Source organism: Solanum lycopersicum, chromosome 3 (assembly GCF_036512215.1).
Source record: "Solanum lycopersicum chromosome 3, SLM_r2.1".
NCBI lineage: Eukaryota > Viridiplantae > Streptophyta > Magnoliopsida > Solanales > Solanaceae > Solanum > Solanum lycopersicum.
In genome coordinates this window covers 3713367-3726542 of record NC_090802.1, presented here as the reverse complement: position 1 = coordinate 3726542, position 13176 = coordinate 3713367, and the positions used below count along the sequence as shown (strand labels likewise).

At 36.3% G+C, this 13176-nt stretch overlaps 2 protein-coding genes across 5 annotated transcripts; one reads left to right on the top strand and one right to left on the bottom strand.

Annotated features, from left to right (window-relative positions):
* The first annotated feature begins 2274 nt into the window (after positions 1 to 2274).
* On the top strand, positions 2275 to 9944 carry LOC101254456 (uncharacterized). Of its 4 annotated transcripts, none has more exons than XM_004234358.5 (10): positions 2275 to 2860; positions 3244 to 3330; positions 3834 to 4786; positions 6242 to 6330; positions 6446 to 6549; positions 6632 to 6731; positions 7139 to 7214; positions 7312 to 7426; positions 7505 to 8036; positions 9113 to 9944. In XM_004234358.5, the coding sequence occupies exons 1-10, from the start codon at positions 2575 to 2577 to the stop codon at positions 9600 to 9602; spliced, it is 2832 nt and encodes a 943-aa protein (XP_004234406.1). In that variant the 5' UTR covers positions 2275 to 2574; the 3' UTR covers positions 9603 to 9944. The 4 variants fall into 4 exon arrangements, with proteins under 4 accessions (XP_004234406.1, XP_010317611.1, XP_010317612.1 ...); XM_010319309.4 differs by having other exon boundaries at positions 2277 to 2860; positions 3233 to 3330; positions 3748 to 4786; XM_010319310.4 differs by having other exon boundaries at positions 2314 to 2860; positions 3233 to 3330.
* An 816-nt stretch (positions 9945 to 10760) lies between these two features.
* Positions 10761 to 12559, bottom strand: LOC101254763 (large ribosomal subunit protein eL36y). Its single transcript, XM_004234359.5, has 4 exons — positions 12430 to 12559; positions 12189 to 12287; positions 11093 to 11292; positions 10761 to 10978 (listed from the first exon to the last, which is right to left on the bottom strand). The coding sequence occupies exons 2-4, from the start codon at positions 12282 to 12284 to the stop codon at positions 10948 to 10950; spliced, it is 327 nt and encodes a 108-aa protein (XP_004234407.1). The 5' UTR covers positions 12285 to 12287; positions 12430 to 12559; the 3' UTR covers positions 10761 to 10947.
* Between the last annotated feature and the right edge of the window lie 617 nt (positions 12560 to 13176).

Below are 13176 nucleotides of genomic sequence, written 5' to 3'. Positions count from 1 at the left end.
GTCCTACTTGGACAAGGTAGCCAAAAAGATAAAGAAATTTTCTGATCGCAAACGACGTCCCACAGATTACCAAGTTGTGGACATGGTCTTGGTGAAGTTCACCTCAAGACAGTTTAAAGCACTAAGGGGAGGGCTCGTTTCAGATCATTGCAAAGGTTGGCAAGATCACTTATTAGATTGAGTTGCTTCCACACTTCAAGATCCATCTGGTCTTTTACTCAAGCGTCCTCAAGCCATACTATGAAGACAAGGAAGATCCAAGTCGAAGGACGAGCATCCATAATTATCAACTACCAAGCAAAGAGAAAGCGAGGCTATAAAGCTTGTGCCATATTCCTTGATCATTGGAAGGGACAAACTCCGGAAGAGGCTATATGGGAGAGATATAAAGACTTGTGGCAGTTTAAGGGTCAAATCCGGGAGTTCTTATAGTAGTGCGTCGCATCAAAGGTGGGGGAGAGTGTCATGTCCCGCTACTTCACTATTCAAATTTGACATTTGAATAACGAAAAAGAGTCTAGAGTTGTGGAGAGATTACTTAAACACTGTAGAATACCCTAGATATTTCAAGAAGACTGTAGAATTCCCTAGAACTTGTAGATAATTCTAGATTAGGACCAAAGTATAAATATTGTAGGAACTTGTAAAATAATTATATTTATATTTAAGCCCCTAAAGAGTAGTATAAATAGAGAGTCTCTCATTTGCAAACTCATCCAATTAAGTTGTAAGCAATCTTCTACAAAGCAAAATAGAGCCTTCCTCCAAAGCCTTCTAAATTTTTCTAAGTTATCAAATATCGGACAAAACTTTAGTAAAATTTTAAGTACGTGATAAAATATTAACAAAATTAACCCAACTATATTATTATGTCTACTTCAGTTATGATACAAGTATTTGTTGGCTTAACCAAAAATTAGGTAAGATGGGGCAATGCATAAATAGTTAAGAGCCCATTTGGATTAAAGTAAAAAACGTATTTTTTAACTTAAAAAAGAAAAAAGGGTTAAATATGCCTCTAAACTATTCGAAAAGGTCTAGATATATCCTTCGTTTAAAGTTTGGTTCACTCATGCCCTCGCGGTCCAACTTTTGGTCCAAATATGCCCTTATGGGTGTTAGTTGTTATGTTAAACATATCCAACTCATTTTTCATTTCTTTAAATGTCACATGGAATTGACATGTCATTTTGACCTTACCACATGACATTTATATGAAAATGAAAAGATATTCGGACTCTTAAAAACCTAATCTGACCCATAAACTTTAAACGGAGTGTATATCTAGACTTTTTCGAATAGTTTAGGGACATATTTGACCCTTTTTCCCATTTAAAAATAAAAGATCATGGCTTTACGTCAAAAAATAAAAAGTAGAAGAGACCTATTTTTAATTTATTTTGACTTATTTTAACCTGGTTAAACAATTTCTAATTTATTTTAAATAATTTCTTTTATTTATTTTAGATTACTTTTATTTTTGTCAACTAGTCTAATTGGATTGGATTAACAATCAAAGGAATGAAGGACTATCAAAATACTAATTTCACACGAAGTTTTAGTTGAATAGACTTTTCTACTAAAAATTCGTAATAATATGATAAAAGAAGTGATGATGTAAAAATGACATGATCATAACTCAAAATCTTTCAGATATTAAAAATTCAAATTAGTTAATATCACTTTCTTTCAAACGAAATAATAATTTTTGTTGTCTACCTTTGGCATGGTCTTCATGTCTCTCTCAAACAATTCCTTAAAATTTTGTTTTTTCCATAATTATATATACATCGATTTTAATCCTTTATTATTCTTTTTACTTGTTTGATACACTCCACTAAAAAATAAAAACTTGATCAAAATTGTTTTGAGATTATATCTCATGAAACTTCCTTAAATCTAATTAATGATCAATCCACTAACTTAATTTATTTAATCAATCCACTAACTAAATTTATTTAATCTTACATTCGTGAAATGATAAGTATTTTCTCTATTTCATATTAATTGTCACATTTTTCTTTTACACATTTTTTAATGCATTGACAAGTATTTGAAAAAATAACATTTTTAACTCATTGACAGGACAAAAAAAATTAATAATTATATTTTGATTTTGTAAATTGACAAATATTTCGAAAAAAAACATTTTTAATAATGTTGACATTAATATATATATATATATATATATATATATATACACACGGTAACTGGTAATTCAGTTGGTCTCCGGTAGCAGCTTTTATATATATAATAAAAAAATATAGCTGTAGCACTAAGAATTAGGACAAAAAAAATTAAAAAACTTTGGTATTATTTAGTTTTTCATAAAAGATAAGATAAAACAAAGGGATGGTGAAAAGTACTCTCTTTCTTCATAAACCCTAGATTTTCTCACTTCCAAAGTTCTCAACACCATCTCTGTAATTGTATCATATTCAGTTTTTTTCATATATGCAGAGGCAAATTTAGGGAAGAAAATCATTTGAAGCATTACTGATAAACCCCAATTATTAATATTATAAACCCTAATTATCAATTGTGGGATTTTGTTGAAATTTCAAAAAAAAAAAAATGAGTTCTTTGACTACAACATGGTGTCCAAATTCTTTTCAGCTTCGGTTAGCGTTCAGAAGCAGAAAGCCTTCGGCAGTTTTTGCAGGAATGCGTGTCGGCAAGCTGGATTATCGTGGGGTTCGTTTGGTTTCGATTACTATGAATAGTGTGTCAAATGGTGGAGTGGAAAAAACAAGTGCAGGAGGTGTAAATTCGACTGCTTCAGCAGATGGCTTCTCTGGATGGTCTGGAGCTGATGGTGCTGAGAAACCCAGTGACTCACAAGGGAAGAAGTCCATCGCTGGTGAGTGCGTTATAATAGACTATATTATTTAGTTTGACTTGAGGCTTAGTCAGTTGGTAATGGTGTATGCCAGTTGAAAAGTGTAGGGTTTTGGGGAATATCTGATTTGTTGTTGAGATGAGTATTTGAATAAAGAGGTTCAAATTTGCAAAATGGATATTGAAATCTGTATATGATACAGATCGTATATCTGAAAGCAATTCTGCATTATTCATGATATATAGTGATTTTTTCAAATGGAATCTGTTAATTTTCTGGCTCTGCATTGAAGATTGGGAAGTAGGTGCAAGTGACAGCAGAATGCATTTAATTTTTTAAACAGCAGGTCTGTCTTTGTTTTTTTTTTGCGGACTGATAACACTTTTGAAGTAGCTTATTTTCAGGGATGGTGGGAGCAGGAGCAGCTGGTATTATCCTTGTGTCTGGCCTTACCTTTGCTGCATTGTCAATAAGCAGACGGAGTTCAACGGGTGAGTTCTGTATTTTCTACTAATTATGACGACTAAGTGATTCTGTCAAAAGTTAGTGGTGGAATGTTTCTTCAAGTAATGATGACTGGAAAACCTGATTACATTTGTAAAATATCATGTGTATGATATCTAGACAATGTGAACAATTTGTGATGACTAGTTTGGCATGTATGCATTAAGAGATTTCCTGCACAAAGTATGGGGGACTTGTCAATTATGGAACCCACTCAAGCCCCTTGTCACTTTTAAAAGAAGATTGATAGCATTAGTCTGTGATGTTTGGGCAGGGTGGTTACACTGAAGCTTAATATTTGGGATATTGCCCAATAATCAATAGAGTAAACTAATATGTTGAATAATATGTATATGATTTATAATGTGTGTTTGGATGCCTAATTATGCTGCACGTGACTTCAGAAAATGCAAATCCTGTTCAGAAGTGATATTTTCCTTGGAGAGCTTCGTGCTAGTTAGGTTCATAATTTGCAAGTTCGTGTACACAGGAATTAAACAACAGATGGAGCCCTTAACAGCACAGGAAGAAATGTCAATTGATTCTGACAATCATAATGACACAGTTCAAGAGGAGAAAGCTTTAGGTGATAATGAATTCAAAGATAATAGCGGTGAAGAGTTAGAGGCAGGTAGAATTAGTGAGGACACTGATGATGGCAATCCAACCAGTGTTGGTGTCTTTGTTGATGATAGTCATGAGACCCATATTCAGCATGATTTGGATGACGGGAAAGCTAGTGATGATGCAGTAGTTGCTAGTGAAGTCATATCTGAATCCCCCGAAACAACCTTTGTCATGTCAAGCTACGAAAGTGAGGAAGATAGTCTTATTGCTGGAAAACCAGAACCAACAACTGAACCAGAACAGAAGAACTATAATGATGACGAAGTTGCTGCTGCATCAGTTATAAGTCCAAATTCAACATATGAATTTGATAACGAGGTGCGAGTATCTAGTTTGGAAGGACGAGGACACTCCGAAATTTCATTGGAATCCCCTCCTATTGAGCCTTCCAACCTCAACACTGCTGTTAATCCGCAATCAGAAGCACTTTTAGAACCCATGATTACACAAGAAGTGTATGTAGAGACTCAAAGCTCATTTTCCACCACCAATGTTGACCCGAGTGAAATGCTGGAGATTCCAAGTGATGGAGATAAGTCATCTTTTGAAGTGCATAAGTCAAATAGAGACGAAGTGCCTGGTACAGCTTCAGTTTCAACAACAGCTTATGACCATCTCCGAAACGATTTTAAGGATATAAATGCAAGCAGATCATCTATAAACCCAACGGATCTTGGTGATGTCTTTACTTCTGCTGGTATTCCGGCTCCATCTACTATTTCTCCAGCTCTGCAGGCACCTCCTGGAAGGGTTTTGGTTCCTGCTTCGTTTGATCAAGTCCAAGGTCAAGCGCTCTCAGCATTACAAGCTTTGAAGGTATTAGATAATTACTTCATCGAGTTCAATCCTATTGCTCAAGTTACTTCATGTTAATATTTTTCACTTGGATAACTCTGGTATATAAGCTCTTCCCTTTCTTCATGGTAAGTGTTTTTCGAGAGAAACTGATGTGAGAAGTTAGCAAAACTATATGTAAAACCAGAAAAAATAAACTGATAAGGAAATATCCTTCTTGAGTTATCTCCTATTATAAATGTTCATCAGAAGAGTGTCTCTTCCCTTTGATGACAGGGTGGTTTTGTTGTTTCTGTCAACTATCTTTACCATCATGTTAGTCTTTGTCTACAGTCCGTCTTATCTTTCTCTTAGATCACATCTGAGGAGGGCTTTTCCCTTCTGTGATTGAAGCCTTGAAGTTGACTGCCTGGTATATCTTAAATGAGACTACAGAAACCAAAACTTATATAATCAGAGGACTGGTCAATTGTGTGGGCTCGTAATTAGAACTGTAATTTGAGAAGCACCGTAAGTAGCAAACTAGATCAAGTACGCCAGTGCTTTGCACCTTTGTTGGATATCTAGGCATCTTCATGTGCTAGATTGCAATCGGCATAATACATAAATGTGTCCTTAACTTGGCTTCATTTTACATTTATGTCCTCGAACTTTAGATATGCACAAGTAGACACTTAAACTTGTATGAGTTGAGCAAGTAAATATATGTGTCCTACATGGCACACACTTTGGACAAAAAATGACATGTGGGATGCCATGTAGGACATGTGTGTCTATTTGTTCAATTTTATACAAGTTAAGTGTCTACCCAAAGTTGAAGGGCTTAAATGTGATTTGAAGCCAAGTTGAAGGGCATATTTATGTATTATGCCAGTGCAATAATATGGCATGGGAAAAAACCACCTTAGTTCTTTTCCCGAACTGCTTTGCTATGTTCTCCTTGAGCGGAGCAGCTGTGTGAAATAGCCTTTCTACCTCCCATGGTAGGGGTAAGGTGCAGTACACCCTACCCTCCCCAGAGTCCAAACCCCACTTGTGAGATTACACTGGGTATGTTGTTGTTGGGATAAAAAGAGAACCAAGGTGATTTATTCCCATTTGCTATGTCTTGGTAGGCAAAGTTACTAAAACTTGTGCTGGTGGTAAGTACCAAGTACATGGTGGAATAATGAAGTTGTGCCCAAGTTGGCCTGAACTCCATCGTTAACAAAAAAGACGTGATGTTGCAGACTATGAATTTGAGTTCTACCGTCCCTGGCCTTCCAGCCACCGAAAAGAGTATTCATGTATCTCCTCTTGACATCTTTTAAGATGAAAAGTCAAACATGTTATGGTAAGAATATTTGGTCAGTCCTCCTTCAATTGAAGAAGCCTATATGTGGTACATTAGATCAAGTGGAGAAGTGTTTGATCCTGTGTTACTCACGGTTGTTCCAATATGTGTTTTGCATCTGGTTTTGAATCTTTAAGTTGTAGGTTATTGAGTCTGATGTTCAACCTGGAGATCTTTGCACTCGGCGTGAATATGCTCGTTGGTTGGTCTCTGCTAGTAGTGCTCTATCAAGGTATACCTGTCTCGTATATTCCCCAACATTACTTGTAGTCTTTTTTTAACATTTGCAACACTGAAAAGTTAAGTGACATCTATTGAGGAAGTAAGGGTGCTTTTGATTACCACAGAACCACTGTCTCAAAGGTCTACCCTGCAATGTATATTGAGAAAGTCACTGACCTTGCCTTTGATGATATTACTCCTGAGGATCCAGACTTCCCGTCTATACAAGGTAGAACTTAGAATCATCAAATTTTTTTGTTAAGTTCTGTTTGACATTGGGGCTACAGTCTTCTGAATGTTTACCTCTTTAGGTTTAGCCGAAGCAGGGTTACTTTCCAGCAAACTCTCAAGACGTGACATGCAGTCATCTTTGGATGATGACCAAACTCCTGTCTTCTTCTGTCCTGAAAGGTATAACACTGCTCACACATTCAATGTTGGACTTCTTTTAGGTGATCGCTCTCAAGAATCGATATTCAACAGTATTTACAGGTGGAGACTGAGCTGATGAGTGTTTTGAATTTCCACAGATAGATTTATCTGCCTATCTCATGTACTACTTTCCTTTCCCTGATGAATTAAAACATGTACCTCCTTTAGACTTTGTATAGTAGCACGGGTTATGGTTTCTTATATTTTTCTTGGATCCTATATTCGTTGAAGTTGCTAATCAATGTTCCCCTGATGTACTAGCTGTAAAAGAGTGACATCTCTCCCAATGTTATTACTATTAACTTCATGGCATTGCTAATGCATTATGATGCCAACTAACTTTCCTAGTCATTTCCTACTTGATGCATTAAAGTTCTGCATTGCAGTCCTTTATCACGTCAAGATCTTGTCAGCTGGAAGATGGCGATAGAGAAAAGACAGCTACCAATTGTTGACCAAAAGGTTGCATACAAATTAAAGAATGGGTGGTTTCTATCTTGTTTATTACGCATAGTAAGTGACTATTCACTAATTTGGTACAATCTCTTTTCCTTGACAGTCTGTTCAGAGAGTCTCTGGGTTCATAGATGTTGACAAGATTCATCCAGATGCATGGCCTGCGGTGGTAGCTGACTTATCATCAGGTGAACAGGGAATAATGGCCCTTGCATTCGGTGAGTACTATTAATTGTTTCTTATGAGGTTGGATCTGGGGAAGGGTAAGTTATGCTGTGACAAACCTGTCAATACAGGGTACACAAGACTCTTCCAACCAGATAAACCTGTGACCAAAGCCCAAGCTGCTATTGCCCTAGCAACCGGTGAAGCTTCTGATATCGTTGGTGAGGAACTTGCACGCATTGAGGCTGAGTCGATGGCTGACAAAGCTGTTTCAGCCCATAATGCTCTGGTAGCTGAAGTTGAGAAAGATGTAAATGCAAGTTTTGAGAAGGAACTCTTATTGGAAAGGGAAAAGATTGAAGCCGTGGAGAAGTTAGCTGAGGAAGCAAGAAGAGAGTTGGAGAGTTTGAGAGCTCAGCGGGAGGAAGAGAATTTAGCATTAATGAAGGAACGTGCTGTTGTTGATTCAGAAATGGAAATTCTTTCCAGATTAAGACGTGATGTAGAGGAGCAATTACAGACCCTTGTGAGCGACAAATTAGAGATCACCTATGACAAAGAGAGGATTGAAAAGCTTAGGAAAGATGCAGAATTTGAAACCCAAGAGATAGCACGTTTGCAGTATGAGCTGGAGGTTGAGAGAAAAGCATTATCCTTGGCTAGGTAAGAAATGTATCATCTTAAATGTTTTTCTAGCTCGATCATAATTACAATGTTGATTCATCACATTCAAATGGCTCACCAAGGAGGATTTAACCTGCCTACTAGTTAGTGACAATCCCACAGTTCAATGGTCGTTTGTTATCATTCACTGAAAATTAGTTCAATATTGATATTTGAGTATTCTGAGGAATCTGTGACGATATCATGCATCATTAGAGTTGGTTACTAGTGCTACTCTGGCTTAAGTAATTCCTCGTCTCTGTGAAGGGGCTAAGAAAATCTATCCCATTTTCTTCTTTTGATAATTTTGAAGTGTGTTCCTTGTCTGGCCCAGTGTTATCAAAGGCACGCTTAAGCCCAAAAGTGTGGCTCAAAACATGTTGAGCGCTTCGCCTCACATTATACGCTTTTCGGTGTCATCATCGAGGTTCTAAGGCAAACTTTCCTTGCCAATGAGCCTCTTATGAAGAAGTGACACTAAACAATTGATGTTTCACTTTATCATGATTTCTTTTTTTCTTTGGTCATAAATTTGTCATTCATATTTTTAATTATTACTATTGGACTAAACATGTATATATTTGTATTTTTTCTCCCTTTGCACCTTTTTTTCATTAAAGCCCATGCGTTATTTGCTCTTAAAGCCCCCACGGACCTTAGAGATTTTTTGCGCTTTTCGCCTTTGATAACAATGGTCTGATATGTTTAAGCTGTCGCCTTTGTTGTCCTTGTAATTCTGTTATTTTTCTGAACTTATGGTTGCTTTAGTATCATATAAAGCTGCATTTTCTGACAAATAGATTTAATTTGAAACTACCATCATCCATATTTTATTGTATGTATCATAGGTAACTCTAGCATCTTTGACATTAACTGTTACTGTTGGTCTGTTGCTCTAGTCACGCAGTCCCTCCTAATTTGCAAAATGACTTGTATTAAGGAACTTCCATCAGTACAGGACTACATGTTGAAACTTTTATCACATCATCTTTTGTTTGCTGCAATAATTTCGTCCCGTTCCCCCTTCGTTCTTTGCATCTACAGTTGATTGATATTTATTTCAATATTGCAACTAGGACTTGGGCAGAAGATGAGGCTAAGAAGGCTAGAGAGCAAGCAAAAGCCTTGGAAGAGGCTAGAGACCGCTGGCAGAAGCAAGGCATCAAAGTGGTAGTTGACAGTGACCTGCAAGAAGAAGCCAATGCTGGAGTTACATGGCAGAATGCTGGAAATGAGTCCGCTGAATCAACTGTTAATAGTGCTGAAACATTAGTGGACAAGCTCAAGGAAATGGCTGATACAGTGAGAGGGAAATCAAGAGAGACAATTCATATGATTATTGAAAAAATAATGTTGCTGATCACTATGCTCAAGGAGTGGGCATTAAAGGCAGGCAAGCAAACAGAGGAGTTAAAGGATGCTGCCATGTCAAAGATGGGCAACTCAGTACAAGGAATGCAGCAGAGCTCAGCTGAAGTTGGCTCGGCTCTCAAGGACGGTGTTAAGCGCTTTGCAGATGACTGCAGGGGTGGAGTTGAGAAAATCTCACAGAAATTCAAGACATGAACATGGTGTTGTATGAAAGACTGTTGTATCCTTTTTTGCCTTTTTGGTCAATAAATTCACTGATTGGAGCAGTCAATTTTGGCCCATATAAGCTGGTGGACATTGTCATCCACCAGAAGAGAGGAATAAAAGAAAACTCCGCGAGGTATCGATACCTTCCATCAGCACATTGATTATTTCAGCTTCTTAATTGTACTACATACATGTTAATGTTGGTACTGAACTTCTTAACTGTATTTGCATGAGTCCTATAACAAAAGAATGACTCCTCCTCCTCTGGACAAGACACACAGATAAGAGACAAACTACGAAAGCTAATGATTTCAAATCTTCATTTTAAAAGATGGTGCTGCGTCTAATCATCTCACTATGATTCTTATCAATATTTAGAGAACATGTGTGAATGTACAATAACTAATAATTGCAAGGGACAACAGTCCATGTAAAAAAAGAGGTAATATGAGAATTAGTGTAAACACTGGGGTTGTTCACTCGTTTGGTTATGAGAATTAGTGTAAACACTGGGGTTGTTCACTCGTTTGGTTACAAAGATTGATATGTATTTTCTGTATAAAATGGTTTACCTCATACCGTCCGATTGAAATTTTTTATTTTCAATTTGAATAATCCGAACAATAGTGCTGTATTTTTGCAAAATCTCGAAGAAAAGAAACAGTACAAATTGTGCCTCTTGCTAAGCCTAATCCTTGGAATTTACATCAACATAAAAGGAATTTATATATTCTTCTTCACTGCTTCGATAAGAGCTTACTTTTGACAGTTTTCTAATTTATTCATACCACAAATACTAACTTGAATGATTTTAGAAGTACTGCAACGATACAACCATTATCACTGGCAGATATAATATGCTACGTTTCAAAAATGCCAAAAAATCTGTCTCAAACTAGTTAGTAACAAATATACAAAAATCTTTAGCGTTTTAAATTAACAAAAGATATACAGGAATTGGGTTCTACTCACTTAAGACAGTACTTTGAACTTGTTTAAGGCCAATGGAGGAGGAAAAATCAAAGTATGTGTTTGTTTTAGGGAAATAAACATGTGGTATTGTCCTCAAGTATACGGAAAAGCTAGGTCAACTCGACAGGGAAGTGAGCAAAATATAAGCCACCGTGTCATCACAAGGATCAACAATTTAACAAAAATGTAAAATACAGAACATAACTAAAATGTAGACTTGTTTGAGCAAAATGTCACAATCTCAATGAAAATTCAAAGCCATAATTGTGTCAAAGTTTAGAGAATTTTATAGCTAACTCAAAAAGATCATGTATTAACTAATAAACTCAGTTCCTCAATTGTCAAAATAAGGATAGAGACTTCACTTCTTCTTTTCACCACCACCGGTTGCCCTGCAAAACAGAAAGAAATATTAGTCAGGGGATTGACACATTCTTCTTCAGAGATGGGGAAATAATAATCTGACATTGCTGTTAAGAAATCAAATGAAAACAAGACATCATCACCTCATCTTACGGAGAACGCTGGACATCTCCTCTCTCTTCTTCTTTGCCCTCTTGTGGGTACCCAACTTCCTCTTGGCTACCTTCAATGCACGCTTGTCCTTACCAACTTTAAGAAGCTCAGTAATCCTCTTCTCATATGGAGCAAATCCAGCAACTTCTCTGATGAGGCTCCTGACGAAGTGGATTCTTTTGCTGGTTTTCTGAATAAACATAGTAATTAGGCAATTGAAACAAATGTCACTTAACAAATATTCATGCAAGCAAAGCATGGCATGCACATCCAAAACTGGAAACCTCAGACTGAAAGGTAATGGGATCACTATACAGCTGAATATTTCCTAATAAAAAAGGAAAAAGAATACAGAAAAACCCTACCTACACAAATCACACAAAGTTGTTGTAGACACTGGTAATTTCCTTTTATATGAATGAAATTATGTTACCGGAGTAGATATTAGCTATATTACAGAAGGCTCTATATCACGTATAGAAGAACCTAACAAAAAAATAGTCCATAGAAGCCAGTGTTTGTTTTCAACTTTTTAAAAAGCAATATCCGTCGCTACAAAACTTGTTTTACAATCAGGTGAGGAACCTTTGTATACCAATAGAAAAAAGAGCGAGTGCTAGGTGTACTCACTCTAGTAAACTAACATTTTTTGGTTTATCAGAACTTTTGACTTAACACTTCGAGAAAGGTGACGTATACGCAAACCTACAACCTTAATGTTTTATGAATACACATTTAGGACCATCTGCCAAATGACAAATCTAAACACTGAAGTTTCCAAGAATGTGCTCAATTACACATCAAACCTCTCTAGATTAATTGAATACACAAACTCTAAACTCCTTTACATTAATTCAATACACAAACTCTTAAACATTAATATAACATGTGTATCCTTTTATCTTTGATTGGCATAAAATAATGTAACAAACTAAAATAAAATCTAGACATATATCTTAATACAACCCCTGAGTTTGTTTACGTGATTCAAATACAACAAGACCTAAATTCAAATCCAAAACATTACAAGCACAGTCCAGTAGAGTAATCAACAATCTATAGCTCAGAAAATGAACGAAAAATTACCCCTTTTCTGTCAGAAGGGCGTGGAGCTAACTCCTTCTTGGTTACAATGTGTCCTTTGTTCAATCCCACTGCTAATCCTGTGTTCGGCGGCGCCATCCCCTGATCAAACCAAACCATACAGCAAAAACAAAATCAATTTCAAATTTCATTTTTTTTCACAAATGGTTAACAGATTGTTCATCCTTTTACTGGTTCTAACATCACATCAAGCTTTAGCAGTGAAGAAAGATCGAAAGCTTACCTTTGATTTTTGCTCGATCTGCTGAGAGTCTTGAGGCGGGTGATGAAGCTGAAACTAGGGTTTTAGGTTTTTTATATACCAAGGCCACGATTATGAGGGTAATATAGTAATTCAAACGCTTCGCGAGGACTTAGGGTTTGGGCCGTTTGGACTTGGACCTTTATTTCTCACAATTGTTCCAATTGAAAAAAAAAGCCCGATAGGTTGTAGGCCCATGTTCACCAAAATCTCATGGGCTATTTTCTCACTTTGCACAAAGCCTCTATTTTGTTAAAATAATCTTTAGGATAAATCGTATATAATACCAAACTAATAACTTAAATTAAATGGAGTAATTAAACGTTTGTAAAAAATTGTCAGACGCCTCTCTTCCAAATATCTCGCTCGCCACTCTCCTCCAATCTCTCGCTCGCTTCCTCACTTTTTATACAAACACAAGTGTGTAAAAAATTGTTTCTAATTGTACAAAGCAGAGAAAATTGTATAAATACATATATTTTTGTTCCCCTATCTCCCCTCTTCCAGATCTCGCTCGTCATTCTCCCAAATATCGCTCGCCACCCTCGCCTTTCTCACTTATACAAAAAGAAGCGAAATGTATAAATTGCGTTTCTGTTTGTATAAAGCGTGAGAAAATTGTAAATACACATGCAAGTACATATATTTTCGTCCTATACACTTATAATTATACAATAAAAATACTCCTCTGCCCCAGTTTCTTTTGTCTTTTTCTCTTTCTCGTTTTAT

What these genes read in the sequence shown, in the direction of transcription:
- LOC101254456 (XM_004234358.5), top strand. Translation starts at nt 2,575, where the DNA reads ATGAGTTCTTTGACTACAACATGGTGTCCAAATTCTTTTCAGCTTCGG. An exon ending in AGGGAAGAAGTCCATCGCTG is followed by an intron (nt 2,861 to 3,243) that starts GTGAGTGCGTTA and finishes GCTTATTTTCAG; the next exon opens with GGATGGTGGGAGCAGGAGCA. An exon ending in AATAATGGCCCTTGCATTCG is followed by an intron (nt 7,427 to 7,504) that starts GTGAGTACTATT and finishes CTGTCAATACAG; the next exon opens with GGTACACAAGACTCTTCCAA.
- LOC101254763 (XM_004234359.5), bottom strand. Translation starts at nt 12,284, where the DNA reads ATGGCGCCGCCGAACACAGGATTAGCAGTGGGATTGAACAAAGGACAC. An exon ending in GCCCTTCTGACAGAAAAGGG is followed by an intron (nt 11,293 to 12,188) that starts GTAATTTTTCGT and finishes ATGTTTATTCAG; the next exon opens with AAAACCAGCAAAAGAATCCA. An exon ending in AGCGTTCTCCGTAAGATGAG is followed by an intron (nt 10,979 to 11,092) that starts GTGATGATGTCT and finishes TCTGTTTTGCAG; the next exon opens with GGCAACCGGTGGTGGTGAAA.